We start from the raw sequence: 25,173 nt of genomic DNA, 5'->3' as shown, positions 1-25,173 counted from the left end.
GAAGGCTTATGAGAAATGGGGTACAGACAGGTAAAACATCCCACAACACCTCAGTATTTATCTGGTGTCTCTGTGTATAAAACTGTACATCAAACTTCAACCCTCCAGCAGCTACAACAGGAACATGCTGCTTACACACTGATGCTTCAGTATTAATCACATAATGATTAGTCACAAATATTAATATATCAGTCGGAGCAGTCTACTATTCACTTCACTACTACACACCTGCATTTCCGTTGGTGAGCATTAGGTGCCGTCTGTACTTCAATTTCTCTTCACGTAAAGGGAGAGGAGACCTGACTATTAACATCGCCCTCTACTAAGTGCTTCTCAGAAATCTAGGAGTTTAACACAGTATTGGGAAGAATTAAAAAACTGTGACCAAAGCTTAGGCCCTTGGGAAAATACATGAATCATATTACTCCGTTTCACGGAACAAAAGCAGTAGAAAATTTAATTCAGTTTTACAACATAATTATACAATCATAACAAGCTCCATTATCAGTCTTCACATGATTAATCCAGCATTTAATATAAAAAGCACATTCACACAAACACATACTGTATGCACACATTCTAACTACAATCTCACATAATAGCATGGACAAAACAATAGCATAATTCTTTTTAAAACAATCTGTACAGGGTTTCCTCTTCCAATGAAAATTCATAATCTGGGACAGAGAAACCGATATCAAATGATTCACAGCGGAAAACAAAAACATTTACAGTACAGTTCACAGGTTGTCACAACTGCAGTTGTGTCTATTTAGACTTCCTTCGTTTGGCTTGGGTGGGGCTCGCTCCAGTTTCTGTTTAAAAGCACATACAGGTGCATTAGGGAAACAGGTAGTAATACCATATGTATAGCTTAGGTGCAGTGAGAGATATTCTTCTTGTGTGTTTACCTTTTACAGCAGCACTGGTTCCAGGCCTGGCTGATCTCTTCCTAATGCCACTGTCTGCTACTGGCTCCTCCTCCACCTCCTTCTCTGCCCGGGAGCTGCGTCTGCTCGGTCCCTTGGGCTTCTCCACAGCAGCTCTGGGAGGACCACACAGAAAAACAACAAACGACAAGGAAGAAAAGGACAACGCAAGGATGTGTTATTAAACATGCACAGGTGTGAGTTAACTCTGCTCTACTCAGAGAAAGATACAATACCACTCAGGACTGCTGTTTTTCCTCGTCTACCACAGATACTGTCCGTCTTCATCCCGACAGCATCCACTACGTCGATATGATCACTGCTTGTGTCTTTGCAGCGCCAACATGTTAAAATACATACCTTGGGACTAAGTTGATGGGCGTCTTTCTTTTCTTTGCCCATCTGTGATAGAAGTGGAAAAACAGCGGTAAACTATAAACTGTGCTGAACAAACATGGCTTCACTTCCCCACCATATTATGACAATCCCCAGGAAAAGAGATATGGCCATAACGGTCAGAGGAGTAGTACAGCTTTCTTTGTGATAGGCTGTTCTTTATTTAAACTTCTGACATGCATTAATATTTTTATATTATTGCATGCTAATCATACATACCAAGTGCTGAGGCCACGTGGCTCATTGTTTTCACCCGCTTGGCCAACCAAATGAACTCCCTGAGTTTCAGTAGAGTTAGAAATGTCTAAGCATTTCTCCTTCAGGAGCACGGGTTTTAAGACTAGGCCAACTTTTCAGAGATCAATAGCAACGGACACCTTAATAAACCCCAGCACATTAAGCATTACACAGCTAATCAACAACACAGCAATTAAAAGAATACAATCGTTATGAAGGACTCTTACCCCTGCTCAGAACCTGTTGAGACCTCTTCACCTGAATAGGACAAAGACAAGATTTATTTCTAAGACAATTACTTACAATAAGACTAGAATTGTTCTTTCCCGTTTAAAAGACAAGCATTTCCAATAACTTCTTAAAAGAACATAAAAAAAAAAAAAAAAGGATGGATACACTTACCTGTCTTCTCGGTAGCAACAGGTTCCTGAGACTGTGGGACTTCTTGTGGAATAGGTGCTAGGGAAAATTATGAGATAGTTCAACTGACACATTTGAATATGTAAAACAAATTATTGGTAAGAAATATACATCAGATTGTTCAACTAAAACCATATATAAAGTGGCTATGTACATATGCTGGGTGTTGAGCAGAAGCTTTGCCTAACTGTCTAACAGTCTCCTCTCTACTAAGCCCTCCAGTTATCAATGGTTTTGCATAGAGCAAGTGTTTTCCAACAACAAAAAGAAAATATTTCCTTGCAAAATGTTCAAACCCAAGAAAACTTAATACTTAAGGTTGCATGACACTTGAAGTTGCATAACATGTTACATGACAAGTTATAACTAACCCTTACCGCAGCAGTGACACACGGTATGTGTAGTCATCAGTTTGACCTGACAAAGAATTATGGCCAAAATATCATTCTTATCCTGTTTACTTGATACATGCAGACTTACCCGATGTTTTTTTGGGTCATAATTGTGTGTTTACCTGGGGTGGTTTGAGTGGTTTCATGAGGTGCTGCAGCTGGGGGCATGGGAGGCTCCATCACTGGGGCGTCAGACTGAACTGGTGGAACTCCGCTGGGGTTAGCAACTGGAGAGGATGTGGTCGGGGGAACCTCCTGCACAGGTCCAGCTGCAGCAGCAATTGGAACAATGGACGGTACGGGACTTTGTACAGGAGCGACCGTAGACAGTAAGGTAGCAGAAGCGGCGTCTGTGGTAGTGCCAACTACAGTGACAATAGGAGCTTGAGAGGTTATAGGCTGGGCTGGACTTGTTACTGTAGCTGGTGCAGTTATTGCAGCCTGGGTAACAATCTGAGTAGGAACAGCAACTTGGCCAGGAACTGGGATTGGAGAAGAGACTGCAGATGGAGTAATGTTGTTTGGAGCAACAGCACTTTGATGGGGAGCTGGTGCTTCAGTCTGAATGGCAGGACTAGCAGGAGGATGAAAGACCTGCGGTGGCACAGCCACAGTGGGCCCCTCTGCAGGCCTTTCCACAGGACTTTGCTGAGAGTCAGCTGAACCAGAAACAGCTGCAGAAGCCTGTGCAGGTTTACTTTTCACTTGAGCCGCGAGAGATGGGGACATGGTGGTCTTCCGAATGGTGTTTACAACCCCAGGACTAGAGCAGGGAGGTGGAGAAGCCAGGGGTGGCTGAAAGGGAGATGCAGCTGACGGGCTTGGATGAGGAGATGGCTGCTGGACCGGAGGACTAGCTTTCTGAGCAGAAATTGCCTCACCTACATTTTCTGTTTTGAGAGCCACTGAGTTAATTTGCTGAGGAGTTGTGAGAGTACCAAGTGGGGCTGATGATGACATAGTAGTAGCAATCTGGACCTGTCCAACAGCACTTCTGGCAGGCTGAGTGCCGGTCATGTTAGCCACCGAGGACTGGGTGGAGCTTGGGGCAGGAGAAAGTTGGATGTTTGTAGTGGACACTTGGATAGGCCTCACCATGGTCACTGACTGTGATACCATTGTGGTATTCGGAGCCACAGGTGCACCCGGGACCTGGAAAATTGGGTTGATAAATACAGGGGTGGTGGCAATAAACTGAGGAGGTCGGGGGACAGGGGTCTGCTGCCGGATGTCCTGAGGTCTAATGTTCTTGTTAGGGACAGCCACCATGGTGGAGACCATAGATGTGGGTGCCTGGGGAGTGGGGGCTGAGGTGATGGGGTTGGAGGTGACAAACACAGTGATCTGGTTGGGGGAAATGGTGCTAGAGGAGGCAGGGATCTGTATGACTGAGTGAACACTTGTCACAGGTTTAGGACTAGGGTTTGGTTTTAGAGCTGAACTGGCTGGGTTTAGAGCAGAGCTGGAGATAGAACTGGTACTAACAGCTAAGGCAGAACTGCTCTGACCAGAAGTGACTGGGTTGGGGTTTAAACTCGGGGTGGTATTAGTGTTAGTACTGAGGGTGTTACAAAGAGTAGTTATTGGATTTACATTTGGACTGGGACTGACACCAAGACTGGAGATGGGGTTTTGATTAAGGCTGGGGGTAGTATTGGAGTTCAAAACAGTGCTAGGGTGAGAGCTGGGAATTGAAGCAGGCTGCAAGTTAGGACTGCTGGTGGGGACTGGAACAGCAGGTCTGGGTTTAGCTTCCGATTCACTTATAGTGGCAGTAGTCGAGACAGAGGCTGAAACATCTGTACTCTGGGAATTACTGTGGAGTGGTCTGTCTGGATCCAAAGCAGACTTGGGGCTGTCTTTTCCCATCACATCCCTAACAGGTACAGGCTGAAGAGGCATGTTTGGGATACCTGTGTTATCCAGTAACTGGTTGAGGGAGGTTGGAGTTGCCCTGAGAGCAAGTGATACTTCAGAGTCCTGCATAGGTGCATGTGTCGTTTGCCTATCACCTCTGCCAGCCTGCAGCTCCAAGTCAGGTTTAGGCTGCTGAGCCACAGGGAAACGAGGACTTGTCATTCTCGGGGCCGATAACTCCCTCAAAGGCTGTGTTTGAGGCTGAGGCATCTGTCGCTGCTCTGCTGTCATCATTCCCTGACTTTCCCTAACTCCCTCAGCAGGGTTACCTTGTATCCCATGGAAGGGGCTCTGAGTCTGTTGTGCCTCCATGCCCCCACTCACTTGTGAAGGCATAGATACTGGACTTGGAGGTACTGAGGTAGGGCTTAGCATCATGGTTTGCCCCTGAGGGTTGACCAACTGCTGCTGGTGGGGAGGGCATGTGATGGCCATTTTTGTCCCCTTTTGTCTTCCTGGACTTGGGGTGGCCGACTTGCGGCTAGAAGCTGGACTTGACCTCCGACTATTGCTAGGACTTGCCCTCTTACCCTGCCCTCCAGGCGGCTTGTCGGGCTTAGCACCTGCACCCCCTGCTCCAGTGCCAGCAGAGAAAGGCTGTTGACTGTTGTTAGTGTTATTTACACCCGTACTGCCATTGTTGTTGTTGCCTGATAGAGTTAGGCTAGGAGGGGCCTGCCCAATGGCTTTCAGAGTTGTTGGGTTAAGACCTTGCTGATCAAATCCCCTGTTTAGGTTAGGTTGCCTAGGTGGCAGAGGAATGTTGATTTTGGGAGGAAACAGCCCTGCAATTGAGGCATTTAGCCTCTCAGGTGAAAGGTTGATTTCGGAGGGCTCAGTACTGGGTGGACGATTAGTTGGAGTGAGGGGATGGTGGTATGGCCTGGGGCTAGCTCTGTTGGGGGTTTTGGGCCTGGAGCTCTGTGAGGTTGTGGGGACATTAGGGAAATGAAGGCCAGCCATAGGACCTCCTTGTTGAGGCTGAGTGGGTAGCTGTTGCTGGGGACTGGCTCCAGTGTGCGGGGGCATTGGTGATGGACCGGGGCCTTGCTTCATCATGTGAGTGTTGGAGCCCTGATTGGGCATCATCTGTTGGGTCCCATTTCCTGGCTGCACCCCCATTTCTGGGCCACCAGGCCTGTCTTGTTTTGGGTGGGCCCCAGCAGGGGCCTCTTCAGATCCAGTACCTTGGGGACCCTGGCCTACATCAGGATGGGACATTCTTCGCGCAGTACCTGCAATCTAGAAAGGAGAACACATACAAACGGTGTACAAACAACCAAAATTCAGATTGTCAGATGTTAATGTCAATGTCATGTTTACATATGCCACAGCACTTGGCCCCCACCTGTGGGTTCACCATCAGGGGCATCCCTCTGGCTTTGTCAGGTGACGGTGGTACCCCTCCGTGTCCTTGAAGACTGATCATTACAGGCATGTTGCCTTGCTGTGAGACAGGAAGCCTCTGCACCTCAGGTGGATTGCCCATGCCCCGAGGAGGGAGCTGGCCTCCTGGTGGAATGGACATGCGATTTTTTGCCTGCTCCTGCTGCATCTTCAGCATCATCATCATCTGCTGCTGTTGCTAAAATAAACAAAAATTGTGTTGATATCAACCACTGTTATTACAGTAAATAATAATAATAATAATAATAATAATAATAATAATAATACCTGCTGTTGCAGGTGTGGCTGTTGAGTCTGCTGCTGCTGCTGCTGTTGTTGTTGCTGCAGCTGATGAGGGTGCATTTGGGGCTGACCTTGACCTGGTGTCTGCGGCCCTGTCATCCCCTGCTGCCCTTGAGCATTCTGGAGACCCTGCATCTGCATCTGTTGCATTTGCTGCTGTTGCTGCATCTGCTGTTGCTGTAGTTGTTGCTGCTGTTGCTGTATTTGCTGTTGTTGCATTTGTTGTTGTATTTGTTGCTGTTGCTGCATCTGCTGTTGCTGTATCTGCTGCTGTTGCATGTGCTGAATTTGCTGTTGTTGTTGCTGTTGTTGTTGTTGTTGTTGTTGCTGCTGTTGTTGTTGTTGTTGTTGTTGTTGCTGCTGCTGCTGCTGTTGTTGCTGCTGCTGCTGCTGTTGTTGCTGCTGCTGCTGTTGCTGCTGCTGCTGCTGCTGTTGCTGCATAAACTGCATGGGTACCTGCTGCAATACTCTCTGGTCTCCAGGTTGGCCAGGAAAGCCTAGATAGAATGTAGAGAGCCACATAAACAAAACTGATACGAGTACAAATATTGAAAAGTAAAGAATACAGCTATTCTAGTTGATGTAACTTCTACAACTGAAGAATCTGTGTCTGAAAAACCAGGACAAATTAATTGCAGAAATTAATTAATCCTGTGGCATTTACCCGCCGGCCTGTTGGCAAAATCAGGGAGTTTTGGGCCAGAGTTGTCTAAGCCCAAATTCTGTTCACCACCCAGATTTGGCAGCTCAGAATCCTCTATGCCAGCAGCCACATCAAGAGAACTAAGAAAGAGAGCAAATGGATGAAGTTGATGAAGCCGAGTCAAATAATTAATTTTACAGAGACACAACTTACTTCAACTGTCTGCCATGGCAAACGATAAACTGTAATAAACACAAATTATTACCCGAGTCCCTCTACTTGCTGTTGTCCCTCTCCCTCTTTGGCCTTCTTCTTTCGTGCCGGTTTCTTTTTTTTGGGTTTGGTCTGATTGCCTCCCCCTGCTCCTTGTTTTCCACCTGGCCCAAACTGGCTGGCTGAGATATCGCTCTGCAGCAAGTTGACCAGCAGTGGGCTAGTCAGTGTAACATCCTTGCTGACGGGAAAGCCGCCTGGCTGTCCACAGGGTGCCCCCATTGGCATCTGGCCTGGGAACTGTGAGTTAAAGTTCATGCCATGACCTGCAAAGTGGCCATTTCCCATCTGCATGTGCTGAGGGCCGCCCATCATGCCTTGCTGCTGCTGTGCCTGCATATCAGGGACCATCTGTTGGACCCCTAAATCCCCTGTCCCACTATTGGGGTCTCCCAGAGGATGTGGGTGCTGTTGAACTGCCTGTTGTTGTTGTTGTTGTTGTTGTTGTTGTTGTTGCTGCTGCTGCTGTTGTTGCTGCAACATAGCCTGTTGCTGCTGTTTCTGCTGCTGCTGTAACTGCTGCTGTTGCAACTGTTGTTGGATAAGAGGGTGGCCAGCAGGAAGTCTCATCTGTTGCCCATGCATGCCCATAGCTTGATTAGGATTGCCAGCAATAGGAACCTGTTGGGGCTGTTGTTGGTTCATCTGCTGATGTTGTTGTTGCTGCTGCTGAAGCTGCTGCTGTTGCAGCTGATGCTGTTGCTGCTGTTGTAACTGCTGTTGCTGGAGTTGAGCGATTTGCTGCTGCTGTTGTGGAGTCATCTGCTGTGGGCCAACCTGGCCCTGGAACTGAGCCATGTTACCTGGAACGTTTGGAGGGGGCCCACGCATCATCTGGCCAGTCATGACCCCAGCGGGAATCTTGCCTCCAAATGCCTGCTTGTTGCCTTGCATCTGGTTGGCAACCATTTGTTCCATCATGGAGTTTTGTTGCTGTTGCTGCTGCTGTAGGAGCATGGCCTGGTGCCCTTGGCCTCCAACCATCTGACCCTGCCCATGCATCACCCCCTGGCCTTGCTGAGGCATCATTTGCTTGGGTGGGGTCATTCCTCCTCTCTGCCCTTGACTGAGGGGCCTTGAGAGGACAGTCTGACCTCCACCCTGGCCTTGAACCATCTGGCTGGGGGAGGAGGACACGGGCTGGGCCTGATGCTGGAGGCCCATCATCTGGGTCTGGAGGCCAGGCTGTTGCTGGCCCATACTAGGCCCAGCAGTTGTACCAGGGGGCGGACCTGCCATGCTACTTTGTACAGCCATAACATTGGATTGGGCATGGGGTGGACCCTGCATTGAGTTTGGTGTGGAGGCTGATGGCTGAGCTCCTGATGTAGAACGGAGAGGGAAAATATTCAAAATTACTTAAATGGGTTTCACAACAGGTAGCAGGAAATTATTCATTCTGCTGACTGCATGTTAAGTCATGGCATGTCAGATGAGGTGATAGACATCAAAGTAGTTCATCAAGTTTTAACCTAACCTGAGTTGAATCTTATAATATCAATGCGTGTATTTTTAAAGCGATAAATTGGTGCAATCCGTGGCCAATGACCCAGTGCAATATTTTCACAATTTCAAGTTGAAAATGAAATGGTAACACAATGTCCCATTAGCACCAATTCTTCGAAATACCCTAATTTTGTGTTCCGCAGTCCTGATGTGTTTGTATTATGCATGTTCCACTGACAGTTTTTAAGTTTGTCTAATGCCTTACCACTTGTGACAGAAATAGCATTAATTACCCAAAAGCATGGGAACATATGCAAAATATTATTTTGACATTTTAACTTAAGTCTAAATAATTCAAAATATGATAGTCCATAGTGAAGTTTCTTTGCCTTATACTACTTGATCTCAACAAGTCTGTGGTGAATTCAAAGCACTACTGGTCTAAAAAAAATGCCAGACTAATCTGTGACAAATGTTCATGTCAGTGGCTTATATTGCCAGTAACCAGACAACCGATTTCAGTTATGCGTTTCCCCTAAGACATAGCCCTACACATCTGCAGTGTAATGGACATTTTACCTGTGTGAGTCATCGCTTGGCTGCTCTGTAGCTGCTGAGGGGCTCCTCCACCAGGCGTTCCTGGAGTGCTAGCACTCACCTGACCTTGGACAAAGTTTGGGGTTGGAAAGCCCATGGGACGCTTTGGCATGCCTGCAATCAGTATTGATAGATTTTGTTATTGTAGACATGAGAGTGTAAAATTTCAGATTTTACGACACTTTTACGATGGCCAAAATCAACCAACCTGGGTGAACTTGGGCCCCAGGCTGTCCATGCTGGGGCATTCCCATGAATCCTTGTTGCATGTTACCCTGTTGGCCGAGGGCTGCTCTTCCTGGTGAACCTACACCCTGGGGAAAACCCTGTGGAGTTGTCGGTCTCTGAGCCATCATGGGAGGAGTCCCTGGTGAACCCTGTTGAAAAGGAGACGAGGAGGAACCAGGGGACTTGGCAGTGAGGTTGCCCTGCGGTCCAGAAGTTGGTGGAAGGGGTGGAGGAGGTCTGGGCGGTCCTGTGACAACACCAGGGCCACCCTGTGGGCCTTTAGGCTGGGGAGCGGCAAACTGACCCATGCCTGTCTGCTGTTGTTGCTGTAACTGTCCCTGTCCCATGGTGTTAAATACCTGCCCAGCCTGTTGGCTGCCAAAGGGGTAAGGAGGTGGAGGGTGGCTGGGTGTCTGAACTGTAGCAAGGGAGGGTGGGCGTTGAACCATTTGGGTTTGGGGTAGGGGCTTTCTCCAGGGAGGGCCTCCCTGAGTGGCTTGTGGCTGAAGAGAGGACATCTGGTTCCAGCCAGGAGACACAGCCATCTGGCCTGATGGGTTGAATGGAGGTCTAGGTCCAAGCTGGGAGAGCTGAGCTTGCTGTTGGGCCTGTTGCTGTTGGTGGTGCTGCTGTTGTAGCTGCTGCAGTGCTGCAGGGTTGAGTGGTCTTCCAGCCTGCAGAGCCTGCATGTGATGAGCAGCCTGAGGAGGCATGGGACCTGTGCCATGGGGACCAGCCTGTTGGTGTTGAAGCTGCTGCTGTTGCTGAACTGGCATACCTGGCATCATTGGGTCCATCACATCTGTGAGCGAGGAAGAAGCAGTTTTTCCATTACTGGAGTGACCAAGCCATAACATACTTAAAATTACAAGATGTATCATTTCATGCACAAGAAATAAAGACCTAAACCTGTCTGTGAAGATGGTCTCGGAACACGAGGGTGCATCTGTCCACTGCTGCCTGGTACCATGGCCTGAGCTGCCATGCCAGGCCCAGGGGGAACCATCTGCGGATTAGCCATCCTTACCCCTCCTTGTGGAAATATGAGCATATTGAATCTTTATGTGCAAACACAAAAAATAGCTAATATCTTTTTATTCCATGTCTTTTTGGACACATGAATTAATCAGTGTTTCCATATCTATCAAACCATTATCAAAAAACCAAACAATCAATCACTACTACTATCCACAATTCAAGCACAATTCCATTCTAGTTGATACATAGTGACCATGTACAGTATAATCAAATTAGTAAAATAATACCTGGACCAGGCTGACCTGGAAAGCCAACATCCATTCTCATCTGGCCAGGTGCTCCAATTGGTCCATTCACCCTAACTTCTTGTCCCCTATTTGGTCCCACAGCCACATTGATGGCCCCTTCTCCTAAACATCAACAGAGGGAACATCAATATCTAACATTTACTACAGGAGGTCCAGTTTCTATCCTTAATTTTCAAATGCCACAAATGGAAAAAAACATTGTTCCTGTTTTCAAGTGACAAGGACTTTGAAGGCTGTTCTGTTACCTTCTATCTGCACAGAGAGAATCCCCAGGTCTCTGAGCTGCTGCTGGTTGTTCTGGGCCAACAGTCTGAGTCGCTCAGCAGCATCCCGAGGAATGTTGAAGGTAACCCGCACACTGTTCCACGGCTCCACATGCTGTGGCTGTAGCCTCTCAGAGCCTTAAAGAGGGACAATGAATGGATGCAAGTTGCAATTACTGAAAAAAGGTCTAGAGACTATTGGTTAGAGAAGTATAAAGAAAAGGACAGGCATACAGCGCTATTGCTGGAATATGCAATAGCAAACAGAAGAAGAGGCTGTGTAGTGGCTATCAATTGATAACCATATTGGGAAGTTCCTATTTGTTTGCAGTTTTTTTCCAACATAAATAAGAGTTTAAAAAGACTAACCCATATCAAGCATATTAGGTATCCCACTGAGGATAGTATCAAGTTTTTGTGTGAAGTCCTCATCCTCCATGTTCCCTTGAAAGGCAACAAAAACTGTAAAATCTTCTCCCACCCCGCCGTTTTCTTCCATGCCATCTTGCTTGTTGACTTTCTCCTCTTGAGTTACTGTGCTTCCATGGCAACTGTCAGCATCCTCTCCTGCATCATCCCCAACACCAGAGTCCCTGTCGGAATCATTATCTGGTTCCAGGCACTCTGTCCTCTGGGACAGCTCAGGTGGAGTGCGTCGATGTGCCATCCTCCCCTCTTACCAGGAGTGGCGTTTGAACCGTTTTATGCTGAAATTCCACATGACAGAGACACAGATCACTACTCCAGCTCAGAAACCACTACTGCCCCACGCTGTCACAGTCAAGAAACAGTAGAGATGTCAGAGTAAAGAGGAAACAATGATTATTTGAGAACATATAGTTAGTAGATTAAATGCTGGATTAATAGGTAGCTACAAGTTCTGAGTTACAAGCTGTTCACTGCAAGCTTCAGGCACAACAAGGTCATAAAATCTTTCTTCCTATAAGTTCACATAAAGTAAATAAGATGACGTGAAAGCTAATGTTAACAACACACCTGCACGTTAGTAACATTACTATAACTGACGTTGCTAAACTTATAGTAGCAGATGTATCAAATGATTACAAACGGGACTGTAGGTGGTCGACATACCCAAACTGCTGTACGATTTGCATTAAAGTCAGATACACTGTGTGAATACATAACCACAAACGGTCGGCAGCTTGGTTAACATGATCGGCCCAGCAGTAGCACGGGCCTTAGCGCAAACGTAAGCTAACGTTCAACGCTCGAAATCGGCAGGGCGAACACAAATATTCCGTGTCCCGTGTCATTGTGAATTTTCATGCCGGTATGAACATCACTTACAAATCAAATGAATATGTTTCTAGAAAACACCGCTGTGTAAAAGAGGATAAAATTAATGCCAAGGCGGTTCCTGCTTCTCCGCAAGCTCCGGTTAGCAAACGCTAGCTACATTAGCTGGGCAGCACTGCAGGTAATTCATCATGACTGCACTGGACCACAACTCACTAGCTTCCCTATTCGTTAGCTCTGACATACTAAATATCAATAGCAGTAAATTACGCACGAGAAAAGCAAAACCCTTACCACATATATTCATCTGAAAATAAGTTCAACCAGTCGACATCTGCTATCCAGATTAGCTAACAAAACATGAATCACAAGCAAGTCAGAAGCGACGTCAAGCTTGCAGAATAAAAAAAATACTGTTTCCGGTAGCGCTTTCCAAAATAAAGCCCCAATTGCGGAAGTGGTAGCAAAGTCCCTTTGAGTAAAATTTAATAAGTATTTCGAAAACAAAGATGTTTCCTCCAAACCTGTCGGTAGCCTTTTTGATATTTCCATTTAAATATAAAATTCTGGTTCATACTGTCATATTATCATTAGCATTTTGTTTAGTCTAAATTTTTTTTTACAGATTTCTATATGCAATGGATCCAACAAAAAATAAACACGAGTCTAACTGAATGTTCAATGTTCTATATACATCTATGCAGCTGGTGTTCATTAATAATAGAACAGAATAATAAATGAATAGGCTATGTGGAACCGGTAAAATACATCAGCTCAGATTTAAGTCGGGCTATCCAAAAATCCCTAAACCTATTATCTCAAAAGAGCAAGCTCACTTATTTTACAGTAGGTCAAATGATCCAATTACACATGTATGGAGGAACAAAGTGGCAATCATTCTCCAGGGTTAGGATGTGTGCAAACACTTTATTTCTTGGGTTTGGATGGTGATTTTTATTAAAATCAAAATACAAATACACATGGAGTCAAACATTGGGTGTTGTGCAAATGTGTGCCTGAAGGCATAGTACTCTACCATACAGGAAACAAGTAACAACAGTCATATTGCACTGGTACCCAACAATGGAGACAATAAGGTTGAGAAAATGTTTGATCAGTCAGTATTGCACATTATGGACTTAATTTAACCATTTTTACAATGCAATGCTTTACAAAAGCGGTTGGGTCTTACTTCAAAGTATAGCACCTAAAATAAAGACACCAGTACACAAAAAATTAAAAAATAAACATGACAGCCTTTTCTAGAATCTGCTTCTTGAATGCACTGTGTTACACCAGTAGAAATAAAGTATATAGCCCAACAAATGTTCATATAAAAATAGACAGATTACATTCAATCCAACTCTATAGAATCATATCATTCCCATTCTAAAAACAAGTATGCCCACTCTAAAAAAAGCTCAAGCTTTAAAAGAGAACACAATCATGCAACAACTCAAATTTCTTAAATTATATATTTAAATACACTTATTCTACGATTAGTGATATTTAACACCTGTTAAATTGACGCAAATCCTCTTGTTGAAGGAAATCACCTCAGATCTGAAGGCCTTACCACCTTTCTGTATGATATATTGTGTAAATAATGTGTTAGTCTTTATATGGTCCCAAGGAGCCATTGATAGTTCACGATGGTTAAAACTCCAGCAGGTGTACCAAACAACATCTAATCACAGTCACACACCATATAAAGAGCAGGAGAGTACTGTAAATGGTTTAACCTTGGTGTTGAGTTAAGGTGTGACAATGCAAGGCTTAATCAATATCATTACCGTCACTATTCCATGTGATCTTTTGTGTTATTTGGAAAAATCGTGAAATGCAATGGAAGAACTGAAAAGCAGATAGGTGGGTAAAATGCACCGAGGACCATGCAGGAGCTGTAAATGGTGGCTTTGTGGTGTGGCATCATTACTTTTTCCATATCTGCCCATTCTTACAGAGAATCCATTTGATCACCACTAATTTACCTTCGAATTCCTGATCATAAATTCAGAGTGCAACACTATTTTTTTTAAATAGCTTCAAAAGCCATTACACTTTTCTATTTCCCTTTTCTCACACGCACTAAGTAATTCCATCATCTTCAGTTTATTGCTTTCTTTAAGTGGAACTGGAATGCATCAGATATTAATTTATGAACAGGTCTTGCATTTCTACATCCTGCTCTGCATAATATAGCCCGCAGACTTTGACTGATGCCATTGGGTGGATGGACATATTTTTTCAACATTATCTACACTCAGATTGAACATTTCTTGAGGCTGTGAGAGAGAGAGAGAGAGGGCGGAGAGAGAGGGCATACCAACATATATGTATGGTATGTGAAATGGTGCTCCTTATTTTTTCTGTGTCAGCAAACAAATTTATCAATGGATCCCTATTAGTTTCCTACAAAGTCATCTCAGAGAGGGATGCATGTCTTTTTGGTGAATGTTTTTTTTCTGTCAAACAACAGTACTTTGCTGTCAAATTCTGTTTAGTGTACCGGTTGATCAGCAGCCTCATTAATCCCTCATTTACCATCAATTATAGTGTTACTCTTACCCCTTCCTCTTTATGTGCTAGTATTGGGGGCACATTAGGACATGTTGGACATAGTGAGGGCTGAGGCATCAGTGCTACGGGGGTCCTTGACTCCAATGATGAGGTCATTAGTTCTCCGGGTGCCCTCAACCAATGAGAGAACATCTCTCCTCTCAACTTTGTGACCTTTGGCCTGCAGCAGTTCCACGTCTTCATCTAGAAACTCAGCTGTAAGAAAGTAGGAGAAAATGGGAGAGGTAGGATGATCTGAGGTTAGTGAGAAGCTTGAACAATGAAAAATAAATGTCAAACTGAATAAGGCTTCCTTTACACCCGTTATTCAAATGTAATGTTGATCAGATAATGGAAAATAACACTTGGTGTGTCTTCACACAGAAGGTGTAGCAATCACAGTGTGTTCAGATTGTATGTCTATGAGGACTTTCAGTCATGCAGGTCATAGTATATCATGTTTAAAACCAAGAGCACGCCAATAGCTTTGACTTAGAATTTAAAACTTTGATCACATTATATTTAGATCTAAGCCAGATCCAAAACTTCAGATCCAGGAATATCCTGATCTTTGCTCTGTATTGGATCAGCTTGCTAATGAATCACAAATGGATATCTATCATTCCTGGTGCCACCAAGAACTGTGAATTTTGCAATATGGGTTTTGCAGAATTTAAACTTTATATTAATGGTGCTTCCCATAAAGAAATTGCTGACTAATCTTCTCAGTACACACAGAATTCATTCAACATTATACTGTAACATGACAACCCTTTGTTTGAGGTCTTTCCTGCCTTCTCACTGACCCATCTGCTTTGCATTGTATACACACAACTATGGTCTGATGTTAATGTAAACACTGGTCCAAGGGCACTATTAGATAGGAAATCAGAACTGTAATTGGAAACAAAATCTGTCAATCTGCCCACAGTTTTTGAAGTTCATTCTGTCATATTAGCACCAAACTACACAATAGATTGATCAGTTGGAAAAACTCACAGTCCACCAGGAGGGTGTTGGGCTGCAGCTGTGGGTGGAGTCTACCATATGCTAAACTGTCACTCATGTTTTTACGTGAAGACAAAACATTCATCAGCACCTGTGAAGGATAAGGAAACAGAATTGATATGTATAATAATACAACATACATAAATCCATCCATCTATTTTATGCTGCTTATCCACAGTCGGGTCACAGTGGTGGCAGGTTAAACTAGGTAGTCCAGACATCCCTCTCCCCAGCAACATTTTCCATCTCCTCCTGGGGTATTCTGAGGCATTCTCAGGCCAGAAGAGAGATATAATCTCTCCAGTGTGCTCTGGGTTTACCACGGGGTCTCCACCAGTCTACGAGTTGGATGTGCATCGAAAACGTCAAATGGAAGGCGCCCAGGAGTCATCCTGGTTAGACACACAAACCACCTCAACTGGCTCTGTTAGATGTGAAGGTGCAGCAGTTGTACTCCGAGCTTCCCCTGGTTGTCTGAGATCCTTACCATATCTCTGAGCGTGAGCCCAGACACTTAAGGGAAACTCATTTTGGGACCCCTTGTACCCACAATCTAATTTTTTCGGTCACCAAACAGAACTCATGACCATTGCATTACTGCTGACACTGCACAAATCTGCCTGTCAATCTCTCATTAATGAACAAGACCCCAAGATACTTTAAATCCTTCTTTTTGATCTCAGATTTGGAGGTGCTGACTGTCATCTGCTCCTTCACACTCGCTGCCCCAGTGCATGCTGAGGGTCACAGTCTGATGAAACTAATGGGACCACATCATCTGCAAAGAGCAGAGAAGCAATTCTGAGGTACTCAAACATGATGCTCTCCTCCCCCAGCTGCACCTTCAAAACCTGTGCATGACAATCACAAACTGATTCGGTGAAAACCCTGATGAAAATGTGTTTGACTTCATGCCGAAAATATGGATCAAAACTTTCTCTCTGGTTATATATAAAGATTGAATAGCTTGTAGAAACAGCCCTGATACCCCATACTCCCCCACAAGACTCCTCGAGGGACACTGTATTAAGCCTTCTCCATATCCCAAGCCTGCCCAGGTCCCTGAATTTGCCTGCCGCCCAGCTTACACTTCTACCAACCCTGATTCCTATCTCTTTAAGTGGTGGGCTCACCCCACCACTTTGTCTGCTCAGTTGGGCCCCATGGGTCAAAGCCTGGACAGCAGACATTCGCCGGTGAGCTCCCCCTCCCACATCTGGTTCCAGGAGGGTGCCCATAATTTAACTGTGATGACTAACATGGGGTGTATAAGATGTTTCATTTTACTCAAACAGCAGGACAAAACCAAAATGCTTTTCCAGAAAGGAGTATTAACACATTGATAATAATATAATGATCAGTCATGGATCCAATTAATCAATATGTAAATAACCTGTGTAATGCCACTGAGAGCTTTCTCTCCATTAGAAGATCCAACGGCCACGTATGTGCCACATAACCCCACGGCTGGCCTCACGGCTGTGGGCATCAGGAAGGACATGGGCCTCTTCCCAGGCTGGAGGCTGTTGTGCTAGAGCAAACAAGAGCAAACACCATGAGAACCAAGAGAAGCTATGATATATATTTAAATGAGAAATAAATTAATAATTAATAATAAGGCACAATTACTGGGTTAGGTGATGAACTCTGTGTTTTATTTGGCCAGGAGAAGTCCAGGATCTGGCTGTTCAAAAGGATTCCTGAGGGAGTCACTATCCCACTGCCAAATGGTTTGTTTAGAGAACTGCAACAGCCAAAAATAAGAAAAGGTCTTGGTTTAAGTTTCCCAGTAATATCAATTCACTCTTAATTATCACAGGGATATGCCTAAACAGACAATGTGCAATAGCAGCTCAATTTAAGCCCGACATACCTCACGACTGACACAATATGGTCGTCTGGGCCCATGACCATGACCTGTGCAGCTGTTGCACCCTTCTCCAAGGTAAATGATGAAGTGTAATGGCTGACAGGGAACGCCTGAGAGTCATTGATCATATGGCGGAGTACAGTGGCCCATGATTTGCTGGGAGATGGGAATATCAAAGTACAAGGTTCAATGAACACGCCGTATTGAATTAGGATGGATACACATTAAATCTTTAAAGACAAAAAATGATCTCTACCTCTGCATCTTGGAGACAATCTCTGATACAGAAGTGTCATACATAGGGTCTCCCAGCTCACTAGCCAAGGCCAAAGCTATCTTCACAGACTGGGAAAGTAATGCAAAATTAATACAAATGCACACCAAATTACTGCATTTGGTAAACTGTACTGTTTATGCTGTATAGTGACGAAGCAGTTAGTACAATACCTCTGCAATCCAGTGGTAGGTGCTGTTCCTGGGAACCTGGCTGGTGATATTGTAGCCTTCCAGGATATTGAGAGCAGTGATCAGGGCAACGCCAGCATGGGGGGCTGGGGCTGCCATCACATGATGTCCTTCAGAAACACCAAAAAAACATAATAAAGAAAAATGAATGATTTCACTAGTGAAACTGAGTGATTTCAGTGACAAAGTTACAAAGAATAAAGCGCAGACAAGCAGAATATAAATAACAATGTAAATGTAGTGTACAAAGTATAAAGCAAAGGAAAATTATAAAACCTCAACATACTGTTACACGTTTTTTTGCACCATTCATGGTCAGTGTGCCAAAGAAAGTATCAAGTAGTACAATACAGATATAAAACATTTTTACAAAATACTCATTAAACAATTATATAAATACTTTGATATATGCAAGAAATAACAGATGAGAGAAATGTAAAAATGTGAGGAGAAAGAAAATGTAAATATAATGGACATGACACATATCCTGTGTAGGCTGTGTGTCATGTCCATTATATTTGCATTTGGGTCAACAACAGCCATGCTTATGCACACAAAATATTCAAGTGTGCAGGTGTGCACTGTTTACACACTTCACCTTGTCAACATGCATGTGTCTTTATTAAGTATATATTTGAAGGTCATACTTTATTTACAGGAACACTTAAAGAAATTTTCAGTTTAAATTAATGTTATGCTACTGTATCTGAGTGTTAAAGATACTTAGCAATCTGGCTGGACACTAAACTCACTTTCAAATCCATGTGTAACACCTGCCCAGCAAAATGAAGGTCAAATCAGCTTTTGTATAGAAATAAATCTTACTCTCTTTTGCGAGTCAGAGGACCATCGTGCAGTCTAGTATTCTGTCTGCTCTTGATTATGGTGATATTCTGTATATGCATGCCTCTCTTTCCACCTTAAAGCCTCTGAACTCTGTCTTTCACAGTGCACTGTGCGTTTTCACAGATGATAAATTCCTCACCCACCCTTGCAGCTTGTATGAAAAGGTGTGATGGCCCTCCTTAAAAGACAAGTAAGTAAGTAACACTGTTGGAACTGCTTGTATGTGTGAATTTCTGTCTGTCCATATTTAAACTATATATGTTTTTTCTTGCACACAGTCCTCTCTTGAAATAGATCACAATCTCAATGAGACTAAGTCTAAATCAAGGATTAAATAAATCAATAAAAAAAAATCTGAACAGGCCTTTACCCTGATAGGTGATCTCTGCTGGCTGCTGTAAGACTGTGCTGTAGTTTCCAAAGTCATCTTCTGTGAGGACTCCTCCTTTTGCTTGCACCTATTAAAAATGCATAGTGAGTTTAAATTTAAAGTTGACAAGTTATCTTGTACACTGCCATCACCAACAGGGCAATGCCACAGTCAAAAATAGTCCAAAATTCTTTATCTAGTAGACTCACAAATATATTCATAGTCAACTAACACACAGTTAATCTAAATGACAGTGGTGTTTTTAGTTAGACACTTGTTTAGTTGTGTGTGACTTAAAGTTAGAGCTGGTCTCTTTTCAAATTAAACAAGGACTGCGTCCCTTCTTTTAGAAGACAGAGACTGAAATTAGCAATACTCCTGTGCAAATGTCACAGCCTGGGGTAACATAGATGACTGCAGTTCTTTTTTAAGTTTTCCCTTTTCACATTACACTTGATCCCTGTCTCACTGTACTGTATTTCTGTTCTATCACTATATTATTTACATACAGTATGTGAAGAAGAAATTATTAAATGAGCTGATTTTGTTTGTTCAGAATTGAAGTAACGTGAACTTCAAAACTCATTTTCAAATGATATTCCATATTTGATTTCTGATCACATTTTGTGACATTACTGTAACTAATAGATACTGTTTTTTAATCATTCATTTAGACCACACAATTATGAGTAAAAATTACCTGACATCATTATTTTGTCACAATATGACAGTACTGGCTTATTACCACACCCTGGCCAAAATGTGAAAAGCCAAAGTCAAAGTAAAACAAGGACTTAGTGTTTGAGGGGTAAGTGACTCCCCATGTAGACTATGCAGAATTCATGACTATATGACTTATATAATCGTACATGGAGATAGGGGAAAAAAATTCCTTACTGCAGCCACTATCTCCTGCGTCAGGTTTGCACTGTAGAATTCCGATATCCCTTTAACTGCAACAGCATCCAATATGGATGCCAAATCGAGACGTCTGGTGAACAATCCAGAGAGCGGGGCCTGGCTGTTGGGGAGGAATAATTCCCGAAATGCATCAGAGATGTTTTTGTCCTTAACTTTAGCCAGTGCTTCAGCTAGGGAGAGAGAGCAAAGGAAAATTAGATCATCTAATCTTTACATGACTTCCCTTCATGTTGTTGATGAGCAACACTGAGGCTGCAGGGACAGTGACATTAGTGACAGTGACTTCACCCAGTGATTTCTACTACATTACACTATACTTACCTAAGTCATGGGTAACATTGAATCCATTTCTGGCCACATCTGCTGCCATGGTAACCACATCCTCCCACGACATCCTGGGAAAATCAAACGCCATGTAAGTTTGGCTTGGTTTACAAATGTTTAAAATTCATACATACAATCTGAACTCCTCATTTTAAAAAGAGACTATTCTGCCAAATTGATAATTCACAATAGGCCATCATAACTCTTAATCTGTATGCATGGATCAAGCAAGTTAGATGGTGCCGTAACATCATCCACAGCAGCTGAGGCTTAAGGACACAGATAATGACACAGCAGACTAATTACAGCCCAACACTCTGGCTAAAAAAACAAAAAAAACATGTCTTTTGTTTTAACACGGCTGCTGATACTTTCACTATGAAATCTCACTCCTTTAGTTCTGGATATTGAAACAAGCAGATGCTTCGTCTGAGCTGATATAAATATCTGCTTTTGCTATTCTTGTCTCAAAAGCATTAGACAAAATGAAGGAAAACAATATTCTATCTTATGTTTATTTATAAAGGCCATTTAATACACTGTGTGTCACAAAGTGAAACAAACAATATGAAAGAATGATGCAGAATGTGCAAGGACTGCAATTATTGTTACCCTACCTGCCATAGAGCTGGTGTGCCTGATGCATCCCACTGAGCATGCCTGGTACTCCCACTAGCAGGCCAGGCTGAAGTGCAACAAGAACAGGACGCACATGTTAACCTTGGTACATAACAATAACAATTATACTGTCTTCTGCTCTCTTAGTAAACTGTAACAAGTATGAATAAGAGTAATGCAGAAAAACGGCATACATTATAATCAAGGTTTGTCTGCATCATCTCTTCGTGGATGGCAGATGGTGCCGTCTCTCTGAAATCGATGACCCTCGTCTCATTCTTACGGATGTCATGCACCAACATAACTCCGCCACTATATAAAACATCAACAACAAAGGATTAAGTTGTCATCTTCTTTGTATCCAGCCAAGCTTAGGAACCTCACCTAGAGGAGATTAATATGTTTTATATCACCCACCCTCCCAGACCAGAAGTGTGAGGGTGGACAATTCCCAGACAGAGGGCAGCAGTAATGGCAGCATCAACACTGGACCCCAACCTCCCCAGAACATCGAAGGCAAGAGATGTACACTGTGCCACATCTGTCACCACTGCTCCCTGGTTAAAGACCTTGCAAAGAACAGAAGAACAAAGACAGAAGTGAGAGACTGTCTTTGCACTGACTTGGGCTTGTGTGGGAGGACACATGTGAAATCACCCATAATCCCATAATCAGTTGAGAAAAAGCAACACCATTGCAACATGGTTACAACGGTACATCTGCAGCTAACGCGCAGACACACAGAAACACAGACACACTTACCTGTGGGTCTCCAAAGTAGATCTGCATGATGAGAGCTACAGTGACTCCTGTGGCAAAGGTGAGACAGGCTGTGATGATGACTGTCAGTCCATCTCGCTGGCAAGCACATTCTTCTGTAAAGGGGTCTCTATTGGTCTCCTGCAGGGATACTACATCATGGCTGGCCAGGTCAGAAGCTGAGGAAGGGAGTCGCTGGAGGCGAGCTGACTTCAGAAACAGATCTGGGTCTGCAACGTGCAACACAAACCAAACGGTTTGGACTAAACAGGAAAAACCAGGACAACCACGATTTTTGGTATGTGATGTTGAATATATTCTGTTCCCTCACACCAAACTCTATTTAAAACTTAAATTAGCCACGCTATCAAGGGTAGCTATTCCAATAATTGACTAATAATTTTGATCAAGCATTTTTGTAAGATTAAAAAATTCAAATACTTTCTTGTTCCCACTTCTCAGATGTGAGGAATTGTAATAGTAACTTGAATATCTTGGGTTTTAGATGATTAGTTAAATAAGACAATTGAGGAAATCACTGAGGCTATAGAGAATTGCGATGCACATCTTATAGAATAAACAATTAATTGAAAACATACCTTGATAATTTAAATAACAACTAATTGCAGTGTGTACAGTGTTGCTTGATGAATCCACACCCAGAAACCTAAAGACATTCAATATAGTGTTTGTATTTTGTAGAACAGGATCTAACTGACCTGTATCTTGTTCACTGAGGACGTTGTCATCATCTTTGCGAGATTTGAGGGTGTTTTCCCCAGACATTGCATCGTCCTCCGGCAGCCTGGGGAAGCTGGTGATGCTCATGTAGTCCACGGGAGAATAGGCACTCCCCAAGGTTGTCTCCGGATTTGCATCTTTATCCGCCACACACCCACTTGGGTACCCTGCCATGATTTCAGGAGCAGGACTGTGCATGACTACTATTGGTCTTGCAGTCACACAGTTAACCTATCTTTATCTTGAAGGTGTGAGGGAGTTAGGTTATGATGTTCATTCTTCCAGTCACATCTGTTTCTTGTCTGGGATGATCAGACACACACCTGTCACTGTCATCCAGATGAAAAATCCCTTAAATATACCTGTATTAGCCACTAGTGATGCTGGGCTGAAGAATTACTTCATCTGCTTGATTTGCCCTCTAACATCCCACTATATCACAATTCTGCTACAGGGAATTGTAGTTTTCTTGTATGATACTGGCACCCTCACTACAAGAGCACTGCAGTTGCTTCTTCTTAGAGGATATTTTTGATAGGCCAAGACACGGGTGTGTAGCTCCGATGATGATGCATTTTTTCCAGTCATGTAAAGCTGCCACCTGCAGATATTAGCAAAGCATGCAAATTAACTAGTTTTCCCCCCCGAGAAGCATTTATGTAACCGCTAAGGTTATATCCGTCTCCATTTAACTTGCGGTGTCATTACACAATGCAAACATAGCCTACTGCAAATATTGACATGCGACAATATGTCTGCCTCTTTCTGTCTGTGCGGAACAAAAGCAATTAACTTTCCTGGTCACTGGTTACATTTCGAAACAACAGCGTTTTACACAACTCAAACACAGAGGCGAGCCAGAGGCGCTATTTATCTGCGTATCCTGTTTCTCCACCGCGCTGTCACAAGCTAACGCATCTTTTTTTGTTAATTCTGTGCGAATATGCGGCTACAAAGAGCTCGAAGCTCGCTTAATGTTACTTACCGTTGTTGTAAAAATAGGTGAAGTCAAATAAAAACCATCCTCGACGGTGTTATTGTGGGTTTTAAAACAGGGCAGGTGAGATGAGGTGAGTGGAGCTCTCCCGTCACCAAGACTACACGAGCTCCTGAATCTCGACGCCGTCGCACAGGGAAGTTGGCTTCACATTATAGCTCCGCACAACCGGTAGGACTTGACATACAAAATAGGCAGCTGGATTCCAGGTGCATATTTTTGGATGCCCTTTTGACTGTGAGCTGAGTACCAAGGACAACTTGGAATTATTTGTTAAACACAGATTTGACATAAATCTACACGTATTCACAAAGGAAATACGGCTGTTGGCTGTATTGTCTGTATTGTCTGTATTGAATAGCTTAGTAGTACCAATACCAGACTTACTTCACGGTAGATGGCGTTGAGGGCCACTAAATCTCATCTCCACACACAGCTGATGACCAAATCCCCTTTCAGCACAGGTGCTTTTAGCCATTTCCCATTGACTGTTATTAGTGGGGAATAGGAAACCCCCACCTAGGAGGCAAAGGCCCTTAAAGTTTACCCATTTAGTATTTTTTAAACTCGTGAACCGGATAAACAGGTTACAGCAGGTCTGCAGAATACCTGTTCCAATTACAACCCTTCTCACCTTCCCATAATCTCCAAGGCAGGCTCAGGCCAAAAAGAGAGAGAGAGAGAGAGAAGGTTTTGGGCTGCTCCTGGCCCACTTTAAGCAAAGCTGTGTCGTTATTTCTTCAGGCATCAACCAGTACTCTAATACTCTAGTCTTAAGCAAAAAAATCACTAGCACTCCTCAAATGTAAATATCTGCAGTTTTTCCAGGTTTCTATGAATGTCAACATGGTTGGGTTTTGGTCAGACATTTTATAGAATCAGTTATTGAAGACAATAATTGCTAATAATAATATGACCTTGTTCAATATTTTCTACCTGAAACAGAAAAAAGCAATTTTATAAGATAAATAAGCTAAAACAATTAAGGTTTTACAACTGGAGTCCCTCTACAAGACAAGACCACAAGATGGAGGATGGAGTACCAGTCAAAAAAAAAAAAAAATGCGATTAATCACATGATGTAGAATCAAATTTTATGGTGTATCTGGTGCTTTTGTGGCCCCTGGCCACTTGCCAGCTTTGCCCAGTTGGTAATCTGGTCCTTTAACAAGTCTTATTCTTTTTTTGTTCCCCAGCTTTTGAGCAGGTAGCAGAACATCTAAGAGTCTCGGTTGACAGTGTGAGCTACAGCACTCAACAGGAAATAATTTTACTTGCTTCAGTCCACAGAGAGGTCAGAGGTGCTGCAACAATAGATGTTATTTCATTTGCTATATTTGGCCCAATTAAAATTGATCACCGGTCTGTACATGCATCATTTTGCACGTCTTCTCATTTTTTGCTTACTTTTATTTTCTCCCTTTGTCAGGCCTTGAGCCTAAGACAGTAAGTCCATATTATGCACCCCACCCATATTCAGTCTACATACTTTTTACAGTCCGTTACCACACCCGTCTGTTCAACTCTTCCCTTTGTTGCGCACTGTGAACTTCCACCTACATTCATGCCGTCATCTCCAAGGTAGACAGTAGTGGAATGTAACAAAGTATTCACTGATGTACTATACTTTACAATTTTAGCCAGCTGACTTGTTCTTTACTTGAGTATTTCCACTAGATGTTGAAAGGAAATATTGTACTTTTTATTCCACAACATTTATTT

At 43.4% G+C, this 25,173-nt stretch overlaps 2 protein-coding genes across 4 annotated transcripts; both read right to left on the bottom strand.

The window, feature by feature from the left end:
• Nucleotides 1–429: 429 nt before the first annotated feature.
• Nucleotides 430–12,404, bottom strand: ncoa6 (nuclear receptor coactivator 6). 3 transcript variants are annotated; one of them, XM_056384655.1, is made up of 17 exons: nucleotides 12,268–12,404; nucleotides 11,086–11,423; nucleotides 10,699–10,854; nucleotides 10,433–10,555; nucleotides 10,077–10,199; nucleotides 9,148–9,969; nucleotides 8,922–9,053; nucleotides 6,889–8,218; nucleotides 6,645–6,763; nucleotides 5,966–6,477; nucleotides 5,640–5,876; nucleotides 2,497–5,533; nucleotides 1,965–2,021; nucleotides 1,790–1,820; nucleotides 1,290–1,331; nucleotides 912–1,045; nucleotides 430–815 (listed from the first exon to the last, which is right to left on the bottom strand). In XM_056384655.1, exons 2-17 carry the CDS (start codon nucleotides 11,381–11,383, stop codon nucleotides 769–771), a joined length of 7,200 nt encoding a protein of 2,399 aa, XP_056240630.1. In that variant the 5' UTR covers nucleotides 11,384–11,423; nucleotides 12,268–12,404; the 3' UTR covers nucleotides 430–768. The 3 variants fall into 3 exon arrangements, with proteins under 3 accessions (XP_056240630.1, XP_056240631.1, XP_056240632.1); XM_056384656.1 differs by having other exon boundaries at nucleotides 10,448–10,555; XM_056384657.1 differs by lacking the exon at nucleotides 1,290–1,331.
• Nucleotides 12,405–12,880: 476 nt separating this feature from the next.
• On the bottom strand, nucleotides 12,881–23,597 carry LOC130174359 (glutathione hydrolase 7). The gene is made up of 16 exons (XM_056384088.1): nucleotides 23,440–23,597; nucleotides 22,433–23,055; nucleotides 21,717–21,943; nucleotides 21,372–21,523; nucleotides 21,149–21,266; nucleotides 20,954–21,021; nucleotides 20,334–20,407; nucleotides 19,989–20,182; nucleotides 19,092–19,179; nucleotides 17,858–17,985; nucleotides 17,667–17,755; nucleotides 17,414–17,566; nucleotides 17,170–17,284; nucleotides 16,934–17,071; nucleotides 15,532–15,631; nucleotides 12,881–14,748 (listed from the first exon to the last, which is right to left on the bottom strand). Exons 2-16 carry the CDS (start codon nucleotides 22,650–22,652, stop codon nucleotides 14,576–14,578), a joined length of 2,037 nt encoding a protein of 678 aa, XP_056240063.1. The 5' UTR covers nucleotides 22,653–23,055; nucleotides 23,440–23,597; the 3' UTR covers nucleotides 12,881–14,575.
• Between the last annotated feature and the right edge of the window lie 1,576 nt (nucleotides 23,598–25,173).

This window comes from Seriola aureovittata, chromosome 9, assembly GCF_021018895.1.
Source record: "Seriola aureovittata isolate HTS-2021-v1 ecotype China chromosome 9, ASM2101889v1, whole genome shotgun sequence".
In the NCBI taxonomy this organism is placed as follows: Eukaryota; Metazoa; Chordata; class Actinopteri; order Carangiformes; family Carangidae; genus Seriola; species Seriola aureovittata.
This window is presented reverse-complemented; position numbering and strand designations above follow the sequence as displayed.

Bases quoted from the DNA above. Each gene is read 5' to 3' on its own strand.
- ncoa6 (XM_056384655.1), bottom strand. From the start codon at position 11,383: ATGGCACATCGACGCACTCCACCTGAGCTGTCCCAGAGGACAGAGTGC. The intron at 6,478-6,644 runs GTAAATGCCACA...CATTCTATCTAG, and splicing joins TTTTGCCAACAGGCCGGCGG to GCTTTCCTGGCCAACCTGGA. The intron at 1,332-1,789 runs GTAAGAGTCCTT...CTTCTATCACAG, and splicing joins TCAACAGGTTCTGAGCAGGG to ATGGGCAAAGAAAAGAAAGA.
- LOC130174359 (XM_056384088.1), bottom strand. From the start codon at position 22,652: ATGCACAGTCCTGCTCCTGAAATCATGGCAGGGTACCCAAGTGGGTGT. The intron at 20,183-20,333 runs GTAAGTATAGTG...CTCTCTCCCTAG, and splicing joins CAATGTTACCCATGACTTAG to CTGAAGCACTGGCTAAAGTT. The intron at 19,180-19,988 runs GTAAGGAATTTT...CATTTTTAATAG, and splicing joins CGCAGGAGATAGTGGCTGCA to GTGCAAGCAAAAGGAGGAGT.